The 17,611-nt window shown below is 53.3% G+C and overlaps 2 protein-coding genes across 7 annotated transcripts; both read left to right on the plus strand.

The window, feature by feature from the left end:
- Positions 1-533: 533 nt before the first annotated feature.
- ubtf (upstream binding transcription factor) lies at positions 534-8,010 on the plus strand. Of its 4 annotated transcripts, none has more exons than XM_070847601.1 (21): positions 534-651; positions 2,920-2,978; positions 3,344-3,516; positions 3,601-3,684; positions 3,781-3,936; positions 4,025-4,089; positions 4,180-4,306; positions 4,444-4,554; positions 4,644-4,777; positions 4,858-4,999; positions 5,091-5,132; positions 5,253-5,363; positions 5,616-5,771; positions 5,854-6,000; positions 6,366-6,476; positions 6,554-6,642; positions 6,718-6,907; positions 6,990-7,037; positions 7,123-7,176; positions 7,264-7,377; positions 7,458-8,010. In XM_070847601.1, exons 2-21 carry the CDS (start codon positions 2,942-2,944, stop codon positions 7,581-7,583), a joined length of 2,217 nt encoding a protein of 738 aa, XP_070703702.1. In that variant the 5' UTR covers positions 534-651; positions 2,920-2,941; the 3' UTR covers positions 7,584-8,010. The 4 variants fall into 4 exon arrangements, with proteins under 4 accessions (XP_070703702.1, XP_070703703.1, XP_070703704.1 ...); XM_070847602.1 differs by lacking the exon at positions 534-651 and adding an exon at positions 1,112-1,300 and having other exon boundaries at positions 7,123-7,182; positions 7,273-7,377; XM_070847603.1 differs by lacking the exon at positions 534-651 and adding an exon at positions 1,112-1,300 and having other exon boundaries at positions 7,123-7,182; positions 7,276-7,377.
- Positions 8,011-10,502: 2,492 nt separating this feature from the next.
- atxn7l3a (ataxin 7 like 3a) lies at positions 10,503-17,609 on the plus strand. Of its 3 annotated transcripts, none has more exons than XM_070847550.1 (13): positions 10,503-10,704; positions 11,383-11,479; positions 11,558-11,690; positions 12,603-12,774; positions 12,864-12,961; positions 13,050-13,072; positions 13,144-13,189; positions 13,396-13,433; positions 13,526-13,594; positions 13,705-13,748; positions 14,454-14,525; positions 15,468-15,607; positions 15,689-17,609. In XM_070847550.1, the coding sequence occupies exons 1-13, from the start codon at positions 10,697-10,699 to the stop codon at positions 15,949-15,951; spliced, it is 1,203 nt and encodes a 400-aa protein (XP_070703651.1). In that variant the 5' UTR covers positions 10,503-10,696; the 3' UTR covers positions 15,952-17,609. The 3 variants fall into 3 exon arrangements, with proteins under 3 accessions (XP_070703651.1, XP_070703652.1, XP_070703653.1); XM_070847551.1 differs by having other exon boundaries at positions 13,708-13,748; XM_070847552.1 differs by having other exon boundaries at positions 10,503-10,680.
- Positions 17,610-17,611: the final 2 nt, after the last annotated feature.

Consider the following 17,611-nt stretch of genomic DNA (forward strand, 5'->3'; position numbering starts at 1 on the left):
GCCCCCATGTCCCGCTCCTGTGCTGCAGTGTGGTGTTTCCTGTGGTCCTTGAAAGCCTCGCGGTGTGTTCACGGCCTGGCCGCTTACAGTCTATGATTGGACGGCCGCTGGTTCCGCCCACAAACACACAAGGTGGAGTTGGACAGAAAAAACATGCAGGGCCGAAATGAAGCTGTCAAACAGCTCCAACAGTTTCCTAAAAGAGAAATGGAGCCCGAGAAAAGACGGAGGCTGAGTGACTGCAGGGACAGCGGGCTCTGGCCCGGAGACACACGGCTCCACACCACCACAGCATGTGTCTGAAACTTTAATCAATCACTGGTGCAACTTCCATGAAACTCTCTGCTGCCTGATAAAGTACCGGAGGTGCTAACCCCGGCTGCAGATCACACAGGTCGGACTGCGGGGCCACAAATAAGCGCCCCCGGTTGGGCTGAGGCTCGGCGGTGCGGGGTCGGGATGTCTGGGCGCAGCGCCGTGGTTGGATGGAGGGAGAGGGGCTGCTGCGCGCTGACTGGAGGGAGACGGCGAGTGAGATGGAGGCGGGGGGGAAGGACCATCTCTGCGGGGACTGGAGCCCGGGACCGACGGCGCAGTGCTGGCTATCGTTCAACCCTCCCCTTCTTCCTCCACAGACACGCCGAGACACAGGTAAGCCAGCACGGCCGCCCGCTCTCGCAGCACGGGCTCAGAGGGCGGAAAACACCGCGCAAAAACGGCCAAAAGCCGCCAGATCGACTTTAATGTTCGCGTTAGTTTGGTTTTGAGGCGCCTCGGCCGGCAGCCTCTTTGTGGCAGCCGAGCAAACCGACCGCTGTGGCGGAGCGAGGCGAGGTCGGCCATAGCCGGATCTCTTGTCCTCTACGGCGGGGAAGAAAGTGGGTAAGAGCCGGGGGTAAAGGCGCTATTTTCTCTAAATTACACCCTGCGACTGTGTGCTACCGGCCCCCTGCATCGAAACCCGGCAGCTGGCGCTGTGACCGGGCTGTTTGTGTGGAGAATTAACGGCGGTTTGGGCGCCGAGACCTCCATGCGGCTGTTGGCGGAACAGCCAGCCGCCTCTCTCGGTCAGCCATCAGGGATCTCGGTTTAATATCTCACCGTGCAGAGACTCGCCCTCTCTCTCCCCCTCTCTCTCTCACCGACGAGCCCAGAGCCGCCGACGACCGAGCTCGGAGAACCCGCCTTCTTGATCTCGCCTATGCGCTTTTGGACCGAGGGAAGGGAGACCGCACCGCCCCGGCTCCGGTTTTAAGCTCCGTTTTGCTCAGTTTGCAGTGCGCCATTGGAGCTGGTCACGGTAGGTCTCCTCGTCGAGCAGAGGGAAGCATGGCGGCCCCGGAGCCCTCAGTGGCGCCACTCGAGCTGCTCCGCCGCGGACGTTAGCGCGTTTCCATCGGGCTTTAGCTAACACGGCCACGGCTGGCTCCGGTACACCGCGCCGTGTTACGGCCGGTTAACGCCGTTAACGTTAGAATTAACCGTGTTAAAACGGGAGGCCAACGGTTAAGAATAATTTCCCTTTTCTTCTTTCTTCCTGCGCCTCCGCAGGTCCCCCCAGCCCTCCGCCACAGTGCCAGCCGACATTAGTGCGGCTTTACGGGACATTTCACAGACTCAGAGGCGTCTGTCGTTAATGTGACGAGGTTTAACGGTTAATTAGCAAAATTACAGCCGGTGGTCGTTTAAAATTATTTGTTGTAAACAGACACGTTCGGGTCTAACGTGTCCCTCCCGGTGGCCGAATGTAAACTGTAATTCTAGCATTAAATGTTAATATTTTAAAGCTACGGTGATGAATATGTTCAGAAAAGTCAAATTAAGCTTCATTTGTGGAGCCTGGTGGCCCTCGGCCGAGCGGTGCCTCCGCTCCAGACCTCCCGCAGCCATATGCTGAGGTCGAAGTGACATTTTAGGATGTTTCAGGCTCCGGTGGGCGTTATGGCGGCTGTTCGCAGGTAGAAATGGTGGCGGTGGTGGTTTTATTGTCGCCGTGGCCGCTTCACTGCGCTGCGGCCACCAAGAACACGACGAACAACGAGCGGCCGCCATCATGGAGCGGAGCTCGGCTACGCCTCGCTGAAGAATGCACGGGCTTTGGCTCTCTAAACGCCACATTTACCGGACAAAACCTGAATAAACGACCTGAAAACACGTTTATTAACTGAGAGCGGACATGGGGCGGGTGTCCCGGCTCCGGCCCGGGCACACACCGGAGGGGGAGAGCACAGGGTCTCATGGCGGAGCCACACCGGCGTCCTTCGGTGATGAGGCGCCTCTGCCGAGTGGCGCACTTGGCTGCAGTACATCCACCTCCGTTCCCCCGCGTCGGCCACCGAAAGCAGATCCGCCGTCCGTGATCAGCTGGTCGCCTACAGCTGCCCGTCCGTCCACGTCCACGTCCGTGCCCTTCCTCCTTCCGCGTATCCTCCCCAGCCTCCGTCCCCACAGCAAGCCTCCATTAGCGGGCGGACAGACACAGAAAATGGTGGCCGCCGCGTGTCCGCGGAGGAAGAACCGTAGGAGCGGGCTGCATCCCGGCTGGCACCGTTTGGGCGGCGGAGGCTGCGGTTGTCGGTGCTCGCCGCGCTGGTTGAAGCCCTCCGCAGTGTTATTTGAGATTTGAAGCCGTCACAAGCAATAGCCTATGTCTCAGCATGGAGCGTAAACGTTTAAGGGGCGGTGTAATCAACATAAACCATGATGTCCTCACACTCACGTTCAGCCTCACTCCTCCACCGCAGACATCATGGGAACAATTCACACTAAAATAACTTCAGCAGGAAAACAGGGGATTTAAAAATCCTGTTTTTCTGCTGCTGAGAGCTTCATGGTGGATCTTTTAAAGAGTTTTCTCCGTTAAAGCCGAGATGAATGTTGAAATCATGACTTATGACTTTGATTTTTATTGTTTTTTAGATTAAAGACAGCACAGCCACAGATGAATGGAGTAATGGAGGCACCCACCCAAGGCCAAGGTGGGTTTTTTAACAGCTGTGTCCCACAATTTCTGATCAATCTCTTATTTTATTGATGTGCTTTACACGTCCCTGTAGCTGGTACAGTGAGGTTAGAAACATAAATTAATAAAAACCACAGAGGAAATGTGATAAGAGGAGCTTTCACTGGTCCACAAAGGTTCATTCAGGTGTTACAGCAGCTCCAGGACAGAACTATATACTGGCACACAAACTTAGAAGCTGCACAAGAGTCATTTTACTCAAAATGGCAAAACATGGTTGTCCCCCTGGTGACTCCCCACAGGTAGAATAAAGGGCTGCTGTTACAGTTGTATGGTGGAGCCGACAGCTTCAGGTGCTAATTCTTGTGTGTGTGTTGTCAGTGTGGGCACAGGATGACCTGTTAAAACTACTGGAGGCCATGAAGGTGGCCCTGCCCCAGAAGGACCTGACCAAGTACAAGACGTCAGAGTCCCACCTGGACTGGCAGAAGGTGGCCTTCAACACCTACACAGCAGACATGTGTAAGCAGAAGTGGCAGGAGGTCTCCAAAGAGGTCAGTCATGTTTATGGTTCATTACACGTTTTCTGCCTGGGTTATTTCTTCCTCAGACTCACTTTTTATGCCTTTTGTCCACAGATCCGTAAATTTCGGACTCTAACAGAGCTGATAGTCGATGCCCAAGACTACATCAAAAACCCGTATAAAGGCAAGAAGATAAAGGTGAGACGACGTCGATGTTTCACACAGCTCATAGATGAAGCTTTTCTCTGAGTCTCAACTCTCTTCTCCCCTCTTTCCCCCCCACGATGCTCTCAGAAACACCCAGACTTCCCCAAGAAGCCCCTGACTCCCTACTTCCGCTTCTTCATGGAGAAGAGAGCCAAGTACGCAAAGCTGCACCCTGAGATGAGCAACCTGGACCTGACGAAAATCCTCTCCAAGAAGTACAGGGAGCTGCCCGACAAGAAGAAGGTCCGACACAGACCTTCACCCAAAAGACCCATTAGGCCGCCGCGTCAAATCATACTAACAGAAATTCTTCTTGTCTTCATCATTACAGAAAAAATATGTTGACGACTTCCTGAGAGACAAAGAGTCATTTGTGCAGAGCATGATGAAGTTCAGGTGAGGCCGTGTGTCACTAGTGTTGTTGCACCTGCAGCAGGTTTAAGGAGGATAACGGTTTTAAGATGTTGGTGTCTGGTGTGTGCACAGAACAGAACACCCGGACCTGGTGGAGAGCATGACCAAGAAAGGTTCCAACATACCCGAGAAGCCCAAGACACCCCAGCAGCTGTGGTACAACCATGAGAAGAAGGCCTTCCTGAAGACACACCCAGACGTGAGTGTGCCCCCCCCCCAGAGCTTCTAACAGAATCAAACAGGCTGCGTTTCTTCTTCTGCTGCTTTAAATGTGTTTCCTGGATGTATTTCCTGTTGGGATTCAGCCTTAACGACGGCTGTGTTTTCTGACTGCAGGCCACCACCAAAGACATCAAAGACAGTCTGGGCAAACAGTGGACGCAGCTGTCCGACAAGAAGAGGCTGAAGTGGATCACCAAGTCTCTGGAGCAGAGGAAGCTGTACGAGGTGAGGCTCGGCCGGCGGGCAGAGTCTGGTCTTACGGGTGTGTTGTGGTGGAAGAACAGTGTTAACTGTGTTTGTGTGTAACATTCCAGGGAACGATGCGGGAGTACATCCAGCAGCATCCAGAGCTCAACATGACTCAGGACGACATCGTGAAGTCCACCCTGACCAAGGCCGAGAGACACCTGAAGGACAAGTCTGACGGCCGGCCTGACAAGCCCCCCCCGTGAGTCTCTGCCCTGACACGTGGCAGACGCCGGCCCGTCGGGTGTTCAGGTCTAATGTATGACATGCGTGTGATTTCAGGAACGGCTACTCGATGTTCTGCGCCGAGCTGATGTCGAACATGAAGGACGTGCCCAGCACAGAGCGTATGGTGATGTGCAGCCAGCGGTGGAAGCTGCTGAAACAGGGCGAGAAGGACGGCTACCAGAAACGTTGTGAGCAGGTCGGTCACATGATCTCATCGGTCACATGATTAAAGCAGACGGAAACACAGTGATCATGTTGGGTCTCATTGTGCCGTTTTTGTTTTCCAGAGGAAGAAGGAGTATGAAATCGAGATGAACAGATTTCTCAGCGTGAGTTTTAATTTTCTTTCCATTATAGTTTCTTCTTCAGGACGTAGTTTTCACACCACGGCTGCTCTCGTGTGTGTCTGAGTGTTTATTCCTGCCGTCCTGTGCTGTGTGGATGTGCAGAGCTTGTCGGAGGAGGAGCAGCAGCGGGTGTTGTCCGAGGAGAAGATCGGCTTTAAGAAGGGCGGCGGAGCCAACAGTCCTGCCTCCAAAAAGAAGAACTCTAAAGCCAAGGTAAGACGGAGAACACTCTGGATCCACTCTGGCATCAGACCGTGTGTGTGGAGGCATTCACCGGTTTATTTCTTCTTCTTATTATTATTATCTAAACACTATGAGACACAGAATCACTCTGAGAATTCTGAGAATTGATGCCACATCATTTTAAACAGAGGTGTTTAAAGTGTTGAATTCAGTTTGCTGATACATGTGGACTGTGATAGAGGCTTTAGTGACCCACTCTGACGTCTTCTCTGTGGCCCACAGGCCAATCCAGAGAAACCCAAAAGGCCAATTTCAGCCATGTTCATCTTCTCTGAGGAGAAGCGCCCGAAGCTGCAGCAGGAGCGTCCAGACCTGTCCGACAGTGAGCTGACCAGGCTGCTGGCCCGCATGTGGAACGAGCTGCCGGACAAGAAGAAGGTACCCCGTCTAGACAGCATGACGTAACACTGCAGAACAGCACGATGTGCTCATGTACTGACCCTGTTGTCTGGTGGTGAAGGAGAAGTACAAGCGCCTGGAGACGGTCCTGAAGGCAGAGTCAGAGAAGAAGGAGAAGGAGGACCGAAGTCGTCTGCCGGACCCCCCCAAGACTGCGCAGGACATCTGGCAGCAGAGCGTCATCGGAGACTACCTGGCCAGGTTTAAGGTGAGGCAAACACACCGGTTTACCTGGTCATACCAAAACACCACAACCACAGACATCATCCTCTTGCTCCTCCGGGACAAAGACCTGAAGTTACTGAGCTCCATGCGTCAAGTCAAGTCACAGCAGAGACTCTTGGATAGCAGTGGAGTAATAACACGGAAATTAAAGACACAAAGTCTTAGAACAGTGTTGGTGCAGACGACCTGTGTCCTCATGGAGGAGCTTTAAAGAGGTTAAGAACATGTTCATACAGTAACATGAGGAAAATACTGATAACATATTCTTTACAATATTGATTAAAATAGTGATTAAGATCCTGGTTAAATAGTCCCTGCAGTGCTGTAATGTGGCCGTGTGCTCTGCAGAACGATCGGCCAAAGGCCCAGAAAGCGATGGAGGCGACCTGGAGCACCATGGAGAAAAAGGAGAAGATCATGTGGATCAAAAAGGCGGCCGAGGACCAGAAGAGATACGAGGTTAGTGATGGTTCAGGCTGTCTGTAGAGTCTGTGCAGCCCGCAGAGAGCTAACGCTGGGCTGAATCTCCCCCACAGAGGGAACTGTGTGAGATGCGCTCTCCTGCTGCCGCCGTAGCCTCAGGGAAGAAGATGAAGTTTGAGGGTGAACCCAAGAAACCGCCATCGTAAGTGCGTCCGGCCTCCGGATCTGATCCGTCCGAGCTGTGGGATGTGTTCTGACCCTGTCCTGCTTCTTCTAGAAACGGCTATCAGAAGTTCTCCCAGGAGATGCTGTCCAACGGAGAGCTGAACCACCTCCCCATGAAGGAGCGCATGACGGAGATCGGCAGCCGCTGGCAGAGGCTGCCGCTGAAGGAGAAGGACCGCTACAAGAAGATCGCCGAGGAGAAGCAGAGGCAGTACAAAGTCCAGCTGGAGCAGTGGCTCGCTGTAAGGGGGGTGGCGGGGCGGCGGGTGGAGGCGTTACATGACGTGTAGGCACTTCTCTAACTGGCTGTTGTTCCTCCCTCAGAGCCTGTCCTCCCAGGAGAGAAACACCTACAAGGAGTATAATTCCCAGGTGAGTAAATGACGTCCGTGTGCCGTCAGACGGATCAGAACCCGTCCTGCAGCTCTGACCTTGTCTCACCTCTCGCATGTTTCAGAAAAGAAGAACGACGGCCAAACCGGGGGGGCCCAAAGCCAAGGCCAAGAAATCAGTGAGTGTCTGTCTTTGTCCCGTTTGTATGGTCGGTCTGTCGCCGTGGAGACGCTGTCGGCTGACCCGAACCTCTCTCTTCCCGCAGGACACCGAGGAGGAGGAGGAGGAGGACGACGATGAAGACGACGAGCAGGAGAAGGCCTCCTCCGAGGCAGACTCATCCAGCGAGGAAGAGGATGATGACGACGAAGACGACGATGTGAGTGTCTGTGCCGGTAGGCGGAGGTGACGCCATGACGCCGGCTGTGATTAATCGATCTTTTTATTTGTTATCGGCAGAAGGAGGACGATGACGACGACGATGATGACGATGATGATGAGGAGGCAGAGGACAAAGAGAACAAGTCCGAGGACAGCAGCAGCGAGTCAAATTCACAGGGGTCGTCAGACTCGGACTCGGACTGACGGGGCCGGCGGCGTCCTGGGACGAACTGAGCGGCGCCGAGCTGAGCCAGGAGTCATGGAGCTCTGCCACTGTGCCAACCTGCCCCCCCCACCACCAGGGGGAGCCCTGCACCGCCTCACCCCCACACTCATCCACCTCATCGCTGTGCGGGAGTCCTCTCATGGGGGGCCCCGCTTTCATGTCCAGTCAGCCCCCCCCCGCCCCCCCACTGTGACGGTCGCCTGCAGCACGGCGCCGGCGTTCTGCCAAAACAGCATCCCACTGGTCTGGTGATGTCATGAACATCTGTGGCCGCCGCTCTGAGGACGGAGCGTTACTGTGGGGGGGCCGAGTCGCCCTCCCCTCTCTTGTTTTATTGTCCAGGTATCAGATGAAGACGTGTGGCGTGAGATGTGAGCAGGCTTCATGGAGCCAAAGAGCACGGCGTGGCGGGTCACTTTACGGAGGGGGGTGGGGGGTTGGGGGTTGGGGGTGGGGGGGGGTGCAGGGACTGATGAATTGCACTCTTGAGAATGTTTCCATTGATGTTTTTGTTGTGCAGACGTCGGCGTTGTTCTCTGTCCTCCCGTTCGGTCGGAGGTTTAGTCGTCTGGTTCGTACACAGGTGGAATCCTTCAGGAAGAAATGAAGCCATGATGAATGTCTCTGTGTCAGCCTGTTACTCCCCGAGTTCTCATTTAGAGGGTCCTAGTGCTCACAGTAAGTGCCCCCCCCCCCCCCCCCCCCCCAGACTGGTCCATGTTTCCACAGTGGGTGTGTTAAATGACTGTGGCAGTGAACGCAGCATCCTCCCCCTCACACAGGGGGCTCAGTGAGGTTCTCTGTTTAAATGGTGAGCAGGAGCCCCCTTCCCCTCTGTGGCGAGGCGTTCAGGGACGCTCAGACTGTCCGTCCACTGACCCTCTGATGGACTGAAGCGCTGCACCATGGCAGCCTGCTGACCCCATCTACTCCCTGTGGTCTGTGGGCTGCTCGGTGCTTCAGCACGTCTCCCTCCCCATAGTAATGTAGAAATGAAGTGGAATGCTCCTTTATCCCCTCAGATGCTGTTGAAGACACTCTGATCACCTATCTGAGCTCAGATCAGTTTGAGGGTGTGTCTACATGCTGGTGTCACAGTCTGCTGATCTGTGTGCCCACTGAGCCTCAGAGGACCCGGGGGGGGGGGGGGCACTCGACCTGTGAGCTGTGGGACCCGTTTGTCTTTACAGAGTCTTTGCTGAGACGTAGAGACCGAGTCCAGAGTCCAGAGGACCGACCGTCTGAGTCTGGTTTTATGTTTGGCTCACAGCTGATTTGAGCCGTTAATACGTTTGTTTTAACCGTCTGGTGAGCTGGACGGTTCTCATCTGATTTTTATGGTATTGACTGCGATCCTCGTGGGTTTTAGTCTGATGCTGATCCCAAAAAGAGTGTGCACTTACCGTGACTGAGTGTGTGTGTGTGTGTGTGTGAGTGTGTGTGTGTCTTTGCTTTAGCGTGTGCTGTGTGTTGTCATGACTGCAGCCTGCATGTTGGTGCCTGTGTGGGGACGTCTTACCAACACCATGAATGTACATACTGTTAAATCTCCTCGTTCGTTGTTTTTCTCCAAAGGTCGTTGGTGGTTTTTCTGCGCTGTCTCGTCGTTGGTCAGAACAGACCAACGACTTTGGGTCCACACAGACCAGGACTTGAATTAAACTATGAATTACGAGTTGGTGGACTGATGCTGAGCACGAGGAGGCTCATAAACCAGCGTGGACTATTTAAATCACCGGGGGGGGGGTTGGGGAGGGCATTCTAATCTGGATGGGGGGGTCAGTAAAGGGATTTTGGTGAGCTGAGCTGCCAGAGGATTCGGGGGGAAAACTGAACTGTAATTTTCCTGTAAATAGTGTTTTTGTATGGAGTGCTTCTTGTTTCGTTTCGTTAGTGCTTTAAGTTGACGAACCCTCATCTGTGACTCTGAGGCCAGTGAGTTTTTCACTCACAGGGAGAGTTTTTGGTTTCATTCAGCAGGTTTAGTTGTTCCTTCTCTCCCGTCTGCTGGTTTATAGAGAAATCTGAGACTGCAAAGCTTTACAGGTTTGTACTGCTGATCATCTTTGACAAAATGTGGTGTTTTCTATAGCTGAGGGTGTTCTTATGTCCTTGTAGTTCAAGTCTTTGGGCAAATAAAATGATCTTTAACAGGTAGACGTGTGTGTGTGTGTTTTTTATATGAACAGCGAGGATCAGGACGGTAAAGTATGTGGACACACCTGCTGGTGTAATTCAGGTCCACAGTGACTGTATGTGCTCTGGAGCCATTAATCAGTTCATAATTTATATATATATATAAAGTCACTTATCAGTCTGAAATAACCTGAATTCACTGGCAGCTCCTGTGTGCGAGACACACGTAATTCTGTCCTAACAGTCTGGGGACGACCAGACCAGCTGATCCACACGTGTCCCAGCATTCCCCGCGGCTCTGAGGGCGGGCTCAGGCCTGGGGGGCCTGAATCAGGAGACGGTGACAGCAGCAGGTGATCATCCGGCTGTGGACCCACTTGGGGGACGTGTCCAGGTGTCCACATACTTTTGGCCACAGTGGCATTACTGGTACCAGTGACGTCATCCGGACACGACCATGTGACCCCAGATGGTGACGCCTCAAACCTTTAGAACAGGTTTACATGGTTTAGTTAAATACACTCTGTGATGGTATTAAATAGAACCAGACAAAGAAATAGAATAATATTAATATCTAAGAAACATAAAACAGAATCTATTTTAGAGACTTTTTAGATATTTTTACTTGTAACAGAGTAAATGTACACAGTAGTACTGTTCCTGTTACCAAAGTAAAAGCACTTCCTCCTCACAGGTCAGGACATTTATTTTTTAATGTTGAGGCCGGAAGTCGGTCGGTGTTTCCGGTCCGTGTCCGTCGGCCTGCTCGGTGTCCGGCGGGTCTCTAACGGTGGTTAAAGCGACCCCTGCGCCCACAGAGCGGTCACCGGGGGGGTTTAGCTGTTTACCGGGCCGGTGGAGGGGATGGAGGCAGCCGGAGACCAGGCGGCCTGTTAGGCTGCTGTCGGCGGGCCGACGCGGTGATGTTACCTGGCTCAGGTAGCTAACCTGCGGTATGACGGGGTGAGAGCAGACAGCTGACACCAGCTAAACTATAATTAACCATCACCGCGCTCTGTCCTCGTTTTTGTCATTAATATACAAACACACCTTTCCTACGGACAGACTGGTGCATTAGCAGGACTAGCTAGCTCATGCTAACAGCACACAGGTGTTAGCTAATGTTCCACAGGTGTAGTTATATTGTAATATTATCTCCAGCTAGCTGTGGACCAGCCGGTGTGTTCTGTGTAAAGGAAGCTTTCCAGATAAAGACTCGTCTTAGCAGAGAACCAGCTCACCTGGTGTTGTAGTGGTCCAGGTGTGCAGCCTCAGTAGAAACATGTGACCTCTTTATTCTCTTCCTGGGTCCTCACACACCACACAGACAGGTAATACATAGAAATGATCAATAAGAACACTGACAACCCAACAGCTCTCATTTCCCCCCGTCATGGCTGTTCAGGTGGGTCATTGATTAAACCTGCTTTACTGCAGGTGGCACCTTATCAATGTTCTCCGTCTGGCTCGGTTCTTTATCCTGTGGGTTCTTATTGGACAGGTGTTTTAGAAAAGATCCTCTCCTCGACAGGATGAAGACAGAGCCGCAACACGTGCTGACATCTGTTCTGAAAGTGAGCACAGGTATCTGCTCTTTCAGCCTCCTCAGCCTGACTCCGTGTCCCTGCTCGTCCCCCTCAGGTCGTCTCGGTGTCCTGCCGTCCAGATTCCCCACACAGATTTTCAAATGAAAATGGAGGAAATGCCCCCGTCAGGCCCAGACAACACCAAGCTGGAGGTGGGTGTGAATGCCGCGTGGTCTCAGGCAGACGTTCTGCTGTCCTGACGTTTAACGGTCTCCCTGTGTGTGCTGCAGGCCTTGGTCCATGACATCTACTCAGAGCTGGTGGAAGACGCCTGTTTGGGCCTGTGCTTCGAGGTTCATCGAGCCGTGAAACAGGGATACTTCTTCTTGGACGAACCGGACCAAGAGAGCATGAAGGAGTTTGGTCAGTGAACAGGCTTAGGGTCGGCTTCCTTCTGCTCCACCAGCTCTGGTCTTTGCCAACCTTCCTCTTCCTCTTCCTCTTCCTCTTCTTCTTCTTCTTCCTCCTCTTCCTCTTCTTCCTCCTCATCCTCTTCTTCTTTTTCTTCTTCTTGGGCTCACAGTCCTGATGGTGGAGCTACAGCAGCCAGTCTGTCCCCCGTCTCTCTCCCGTCTCTCTCCCGTCTGTCCCCCGTCTGTCCCCAGTCTCTCCCCCGTCTGTCCCCCGTCTGTCCCCAGTCTCTCCCCCGTCTGTCCCCAGTCTCTCCCCCGTCTGTCCCCAGTCTCTCCCCCGTCTGTCCCCCGTCTCTCCCCAGTCTCTCCCCCGTCTGTCCCCAGTCTCTTCCCAGTCTCTCCCCCGTCTCTCCCCAGTCTCTCTCCTGTCTCTCCCCAGTCTCTCCCCCGTCTCTCCCCAGTCTCTCTCCTGTCTGTCCCCCGTCTCTCCCCCATCTGTCCCCCACTGTGTCGTCTGACAGCAGCTCCAGTTTCTCACTGAATGAATCTCTGATGGTCATGACGGAGATATCTGTGCTGTGACAGAAGTGTAGTTGGTAAATGTCAGAATGACTCTTTGTGGTCTGTGGTGAACTGTTCAGCACCTTAAACACCAGGTTGTCCCTTCTGGAGCAGCCGGTCTGGAATGATCTAAACTACAGACGTGTCTGTGCTGAATGACGCTCAGACTGAGTTCTGTCCTGATGACTTCAGCTGCTGCCCTGCGGTGGATCAGAGTAGCTGAGCACCATCAGGACGCGTCCCTGCTGCTGAGAGGCTGAGAGGCTCGTCTCTTGTCTTCCTCCTCTTCCTCCTCAGCAGCTGTAGTGTGTTTGTTGTGTGTCTGCCAACATCTCGTGCCTTCGTCACTTTATCTCCGCAGAGATTGTGGATCAGCCCGGAGTGGACATCTTTGGCCAAGTGTACAATCAGTGGAAAAACAAAGAGTGTGAGTGTCCGAACTGCAAAAGACTGATTGCAGCGTCTCGCTTCGCCCCCCACCTGGAGAAATGTCTCGGCATGGGACGCAACAGCAGCCGCATCGCCAACCGCAGGTGGGCCGGTGGAGGAGGAGGAGGAGGAGGAGCAGCTGGTGCTCTAAAACGGGCGCGAACGTCTGATCAGGGTTTTTATCCTCCAACAGGCTCGCCAGCAACAACAACACGAGCAAGTCGGAGAGCGACCAGGAAGACAACGACGACCTCAACGACAACGACTGGTCGTACGGAGCCGAAAAAAAAGGTGAGCGCTTAAACCGTCACTGGATCTCTGGCGTCAGAGCTTCAGGCTGACGTCACTCTCTGAACACACTTCTTCTGTCCACTTTCAGCCAAGAAGAGGAAGTCGGATAAGGTGAGTGAGCGCCTGTTGTCCTCTGCTGACGCCGTCCGAGCAGCCGTCTGACCATCATTCTCTCTGTTCAGAGTCAGAACTCCCCAAGAAGATCCAAGTCTCTGAAACATAAAAACGGTGAGTGTGCCGGCCCCTCAGGTGAGGTTCTGTCCATGTTCCTGTCTGAATGACTCGGCCTGCTGCTGGAGTCTCGCTCTCTGCTCTCTTTAGTATTTATTAAACAGCCGATGTGACTCTCGGCTCTGAGTGACAACAGCTCTTCTTTGATGAGGAAGTCTGAGCGTCCAGTTGTGACGGTGTGTGTGTGTTGTGTTTGTCTCCAGGTGACCTGAGCAGCAGCGTGGGTTCAGAGCCGTACAAGGTGACTCCTCTGTTCATGCCGGTAACACAGCGCTCTGTTGTGCTGCACGGTCTAAAGCACTGATGGTGGCTCTTGATCTGTCTGTGTTCCAGTACAACTACAACGCCGGCATCAGTTATGAAACTCTGGGCCCTGATGAAGTCCGATCCCTTTTAACGACGGTGAGCGGCGTGGAGGACGGTCTGTGATCGTGTGTTTAGAGGTGTTCAGTGGTTTCTGCTGCTGTCCTGTCTGGAGCTGCTCTAACCCTCGCTGGTGTGTGTCTCTGCAGCAGTGTGGGGTGATCTCTGAGCACACCAAGAAGATGTGTACCAGGTAATTAAGTGGATTACTGTGTGACCCAGGCTGTACATAATAGTGATGAGACAGCCGGCGGCAGCTTGGCGGTGACCATATGATGGATGATAGAGTAGTTCAGCCTCGCCGCGTGTTCCTGTCCCTCAGTCTGACCCTCCGTGCTCCTGAACACTGAATCACCCAGAATCGCTGTTTACAGGACACACACACACACACACACACACCTTCCGCTACATGTGCAGAGCATCATAAATCTTTGTTCTCTCTGTATAATCTATATATTTTTACGTCTGTATAATGGAGCTCCCAGCCAAAGAACGTGTCCTGGTACGAAGATGTAATCTTGAATCTTGAAGATGTAAGCATGAACTCGGTCCTGAATAGCTCTAAGCGTTGGCATTCTTGCGTGGCGTGTTTGTGCCATAACTCCGGGGAACACAGGTGGCAACTCGCTGTCCTCATCGGCTGCTTTTCCTCCCGAAGCGACGCCTCAGGTGGAGCACACGGATGTTAGCGATGGACGCTGTCAGTGACCAACTCTGACGTCATGACCTGTGGCGCCTCATCGACGCTCCGCCTCGCCCGATTGGTCACTGACGGCGTCTGCTGCAGGCCGCTCCCCCCCACGTGGCCGTGCGTGTGCAGGCAGGACGCCGCGCGGAGCTGTGTGGGTGGGGGCGGCTGTCCGTCAGGGATGTGTAATGCTACCTTGTGTCCCACCAGGTCTCAGCGATGTCCCCAGCACACGGACGAACAAAGGAGGGCCGTCAGGGTGTTCCTCCTGGGGCCGTCTGCGTGAGTGTGCCCTGTCCCCTTCCTCACCCCACCCCCACCCCCACCCCCACCGAACAGAGGTCATGTCTGAATGAGTGTGGAGGCAAGGGCAGGTGTGTGATCCAGAGGTGGGAACAGACAGAGTGCTGCTGGGGGGAGTGTTTCTGCAGCCCCCCCACCCACACGTCACCACACCAGATTTTAAGCTTTACAAGATGTAAATCGACTTTCAATCAGAAGTTTAGATGGTTTAAAGTGCATGTTGATCAGGAGCGTCACCTGTACAGGTGAGTTCAGACACCTCACAGACAGACAGGCGGCTCTAACCCCGGGGACACTCCTGAGCAGCGAGTCCATGTTAGTAGGTCAGAGCAGCCAGTTTTAGCGGGAGTTTTTTTTTTTTTAACACAACATAGATAATAAAAGTGATCTGTGATCGTCATATCGACGTCATACCAGCAACATTCTGCACCTTTCACTAGAGTTTTAGCGTCTGAACCTGTAGAATACAACACAGACAGGTTCTCAGAGGTGGCTGCTACACACAGGTGGAGGCAGGCAGTGTGTTCCCGGGGTGAGGATATTCTTCATGGTTGTGAGAAGGCGTCAGAGTTGGATTAAAACACGTCCTGAGCAGCTGCTTCCTGCTGGACCTGCTCACATGAGGCCAGGAAAACTCCTCAGAAGTTCAGGGCCAGACAAAACACATTTAGCCTTTAGCGACTCGCCCACGTGTCTCAGACACTCGGCAGTGCGTCCCTGTAGAGACGAGCTGTGTTAACGGGGACCTGAACCCTGCACTCTGGTGAACATGAGTTGGATGACGGAGTGAGAAATGTCAGCGGCCGACGATGGTGTGAGTCAGATCGCTGCCTGCTGTAGGCGTTAGCTTAGTGTCTCTGCTTCATCACCACCGGTGTCTGTCTGTCTAACGGGTCGTCTGTGTGTGGCGTCCTGTGACAGGCCGGCGCTGCCGGACGCTGTGGACGCTGTGGTGGAGAGCGACAGCTTCGACCTACCAGACGGACAGACGCTGATGAGCCGCCTGCAGTGGGAGGACTCGCCCGATGTTTCCCCCAGCGACTCCGCTTCATCTAAAGCCAGTAAGGAAGCTCTGGACGCCTGCACAGCGACACACTGTGGTCACACAGGGAGAGCTGATGGTTTCATGTCCCCCCCCACAGGCACCAACCACTCCGATACCAGGAGGCCCAAGAAAAAGAAGAGGATGTCTCTCAGTCTGAACGCTGGAGGAGGAGCAGGTGGAGGAGGGGCAGGAGCAGCAGCAGCAGGAGGAGGAGGAGGAGGAGGAGCAGCAGCAGGAGGAGGAGGAGGTCTGACTGGAGGCAGCAGCAGCTCTCAGAGTAACATCAGCTTACCGACCAAAAAAAAGAGGCCCAAACTGTCGGGGCCGTCTATCTCCAGCATCTACGATGAATTAAACTAGCAGGAGCCCGTCTCTTCATGCCCCCCCCCCCCAAGCTTAAGTCCACCTTCAGACTCCCTCCTGCTTCCTCCTCCACCTGTAGACGGTCACCACACAATATTCACAGCTGCAACATGTGGCCAAAAGTATGTGGACACATGAGCGTCCGCCCCAGTCGAACTGTTGGGCTCTAGTGAGGTTGCACACTGACGTTAGACGACGAGTCTGTTCCAGAGGTGCTGGATGAGGGGGGGGGCTCTGTGCAGGGCAGTCCACTTATTCATGGACCCGGTTTTGTCCTGGGAGCTCCGTCATGTGTCCCCCCCCAACACGGTCTACATTATCAGATAAAACATGGTTGTGTTCAGTCCCATTACGCTGAGATTAGCCTGAAACTCAGAGGGGTTGGATGGTCGGAGCCTCAGAGTGGAGGACTGTGGTGTCCACATACTTTTGGCCACATGGCAGCTCCAGGACCAGTCTGAAGTGACAGCAGGACGCTGTCCGTCTCTGTTGAGTTGTCCGATATAATCAGGTGTGAGTACTAATGCTATGAGGGACTGTGTTCCATTTAGCTGTCCCTAAGCTCAGACTGACAGGTTCACTAAATGGAACGCAGCCAGTAGTCACACCTGAGCTGTTCCTGCTGAGTTCACCCGTCTGCTGGAACCTCCACACGTCTTTTTGAGTTTGTTTTCTGGAGGCTGAATGAAAACAGAGCTGAGTTTGTACCGGACGTGTCGGTGGCGTCCTGATCGTGGGTGGAGATGCTGTGACGCCGTCTCTGTGGACTCATGAACTCAGTCTGAGTGGACTCGTCAGTGGCTTTTAAATTCTAGCGTTATATTGCACAGTCGTGTGTGTGTGTGTGTGTTTCATGAAACTATGCATCCTAGAATGTGAGTACCATTTAAGATATTTAACTTTTCTCTGTTTACATCAACAGTGTATTTAAGTTTTTATCTGTCCCGGCCTATGAGGTGTGTGTGTGTGTGTGTTTTGATATACGAGGAGCCACCAGGCTCGTGTACACTATCTGTGTGTGTTTGTATATATTTGACACACCTGATGTGACGCTCCGTCGGCAGAACTGAACTCGTCTGTAGTTTCTCTCGTGGGTCACATGGTCCTGTCAGATGACCGGTGAGATGTCATTAGTTATTTAGAGGGCACATGAACTGTCCCACTGATCTCCTCCTGATGTAGAGAAGCTTCTTAGTTTTAGGAGTCAGACGTGATGTTTGAGCAGCAGGATGAAGCTCTTTGTTTACAGCAGAGCGTCGCTGTAACCTGAACGGACGTCAATGGAGGAGAAAATATCCAGTTTGCCCATCGAGCGCTGACATGTCGGATGAGCTAGTTGTTATTTTGGGGTATAAATTATATTATTTTGGTGTTTTTGTTGGCAGTAAAACTGTCTTTACTTTCCTGATCTCAGAGTCCATCAGTTAGATCAGAGCTGCTGCTTCAGCAGACAGACTCTGATATCAGTCCCTGAAGCCTCGGAGGTCATGAGGGTGACGGTCACCTCTCTTCCGTTTGTCAGGGTCTCCTGAGGATAACTGAAGTGTCTCCTGAGGCTCTTTGTGTCTGAGTGTGATGAGGGAGCCTGTTGTGGCGTGTTTCTGTCCTCTGCTGTGCGTCCTGGTGTTTGATTGTGAATAAACACGCTGACACACGT

The sequence above is a fragment of the Pempheris klunzingeri genome, chromosome 17 (assembly GCF_042242105.1).
Source record: "Pempheris klunzingeri isolate RE-2024b chromosome 17, fPemKlu1.hap1, whole genome shotgun sequence".
In the NCBI taxonomy this organism is placed as follows: Eukaryota; Metazoa; Chordata; class Actinopteri; order Acropomatiformes; family Pempheridae; genus Pempheris; species Pempheris klunzingeri.

Excerpts from the sequence above, each read along its gene's own strand:
- ubtf (XM_070847601.1), top strand. The coding sequence starts at position 2,942 with ATGAATGGAGTAATGGAGGCACCCACCCAAGGCCAAG. Across the intron at positions 6,643-6,717 it reads GAACCCAAGAAACCGCCATC|AAACGGCTATCAGAAGTTCT; the intron begins GTAAGTGCGTCC and ends TGCTTCTTCTAG. Across the intron at positions 7,177-7,263 it reads AAGCCAAGGCCAAGAAATCA|GACACCGAGGAGGAGGAGGA; the intron begins GTGAGTGTCTGT and ends CTCTTCCCGCAG.
- atxn7l3a (XM_070847550.1), top strand. Across the intron at positions 13,749-14,453 it reads ACCAAGAAGATGTGTACCAG|GTCTCAGCGATGTCCCCAGC; the intron begins GTAATTAAGTGG and ends GTGTCCCACCAG. Across the intron at positions 15,608-15,688 it reads CTCCGCTTCATCTAAAGCCA|GCACCAACCACTCCGATACC; the intron begins GTAAGGAAGCTC and ends CCCCCCCCACAG.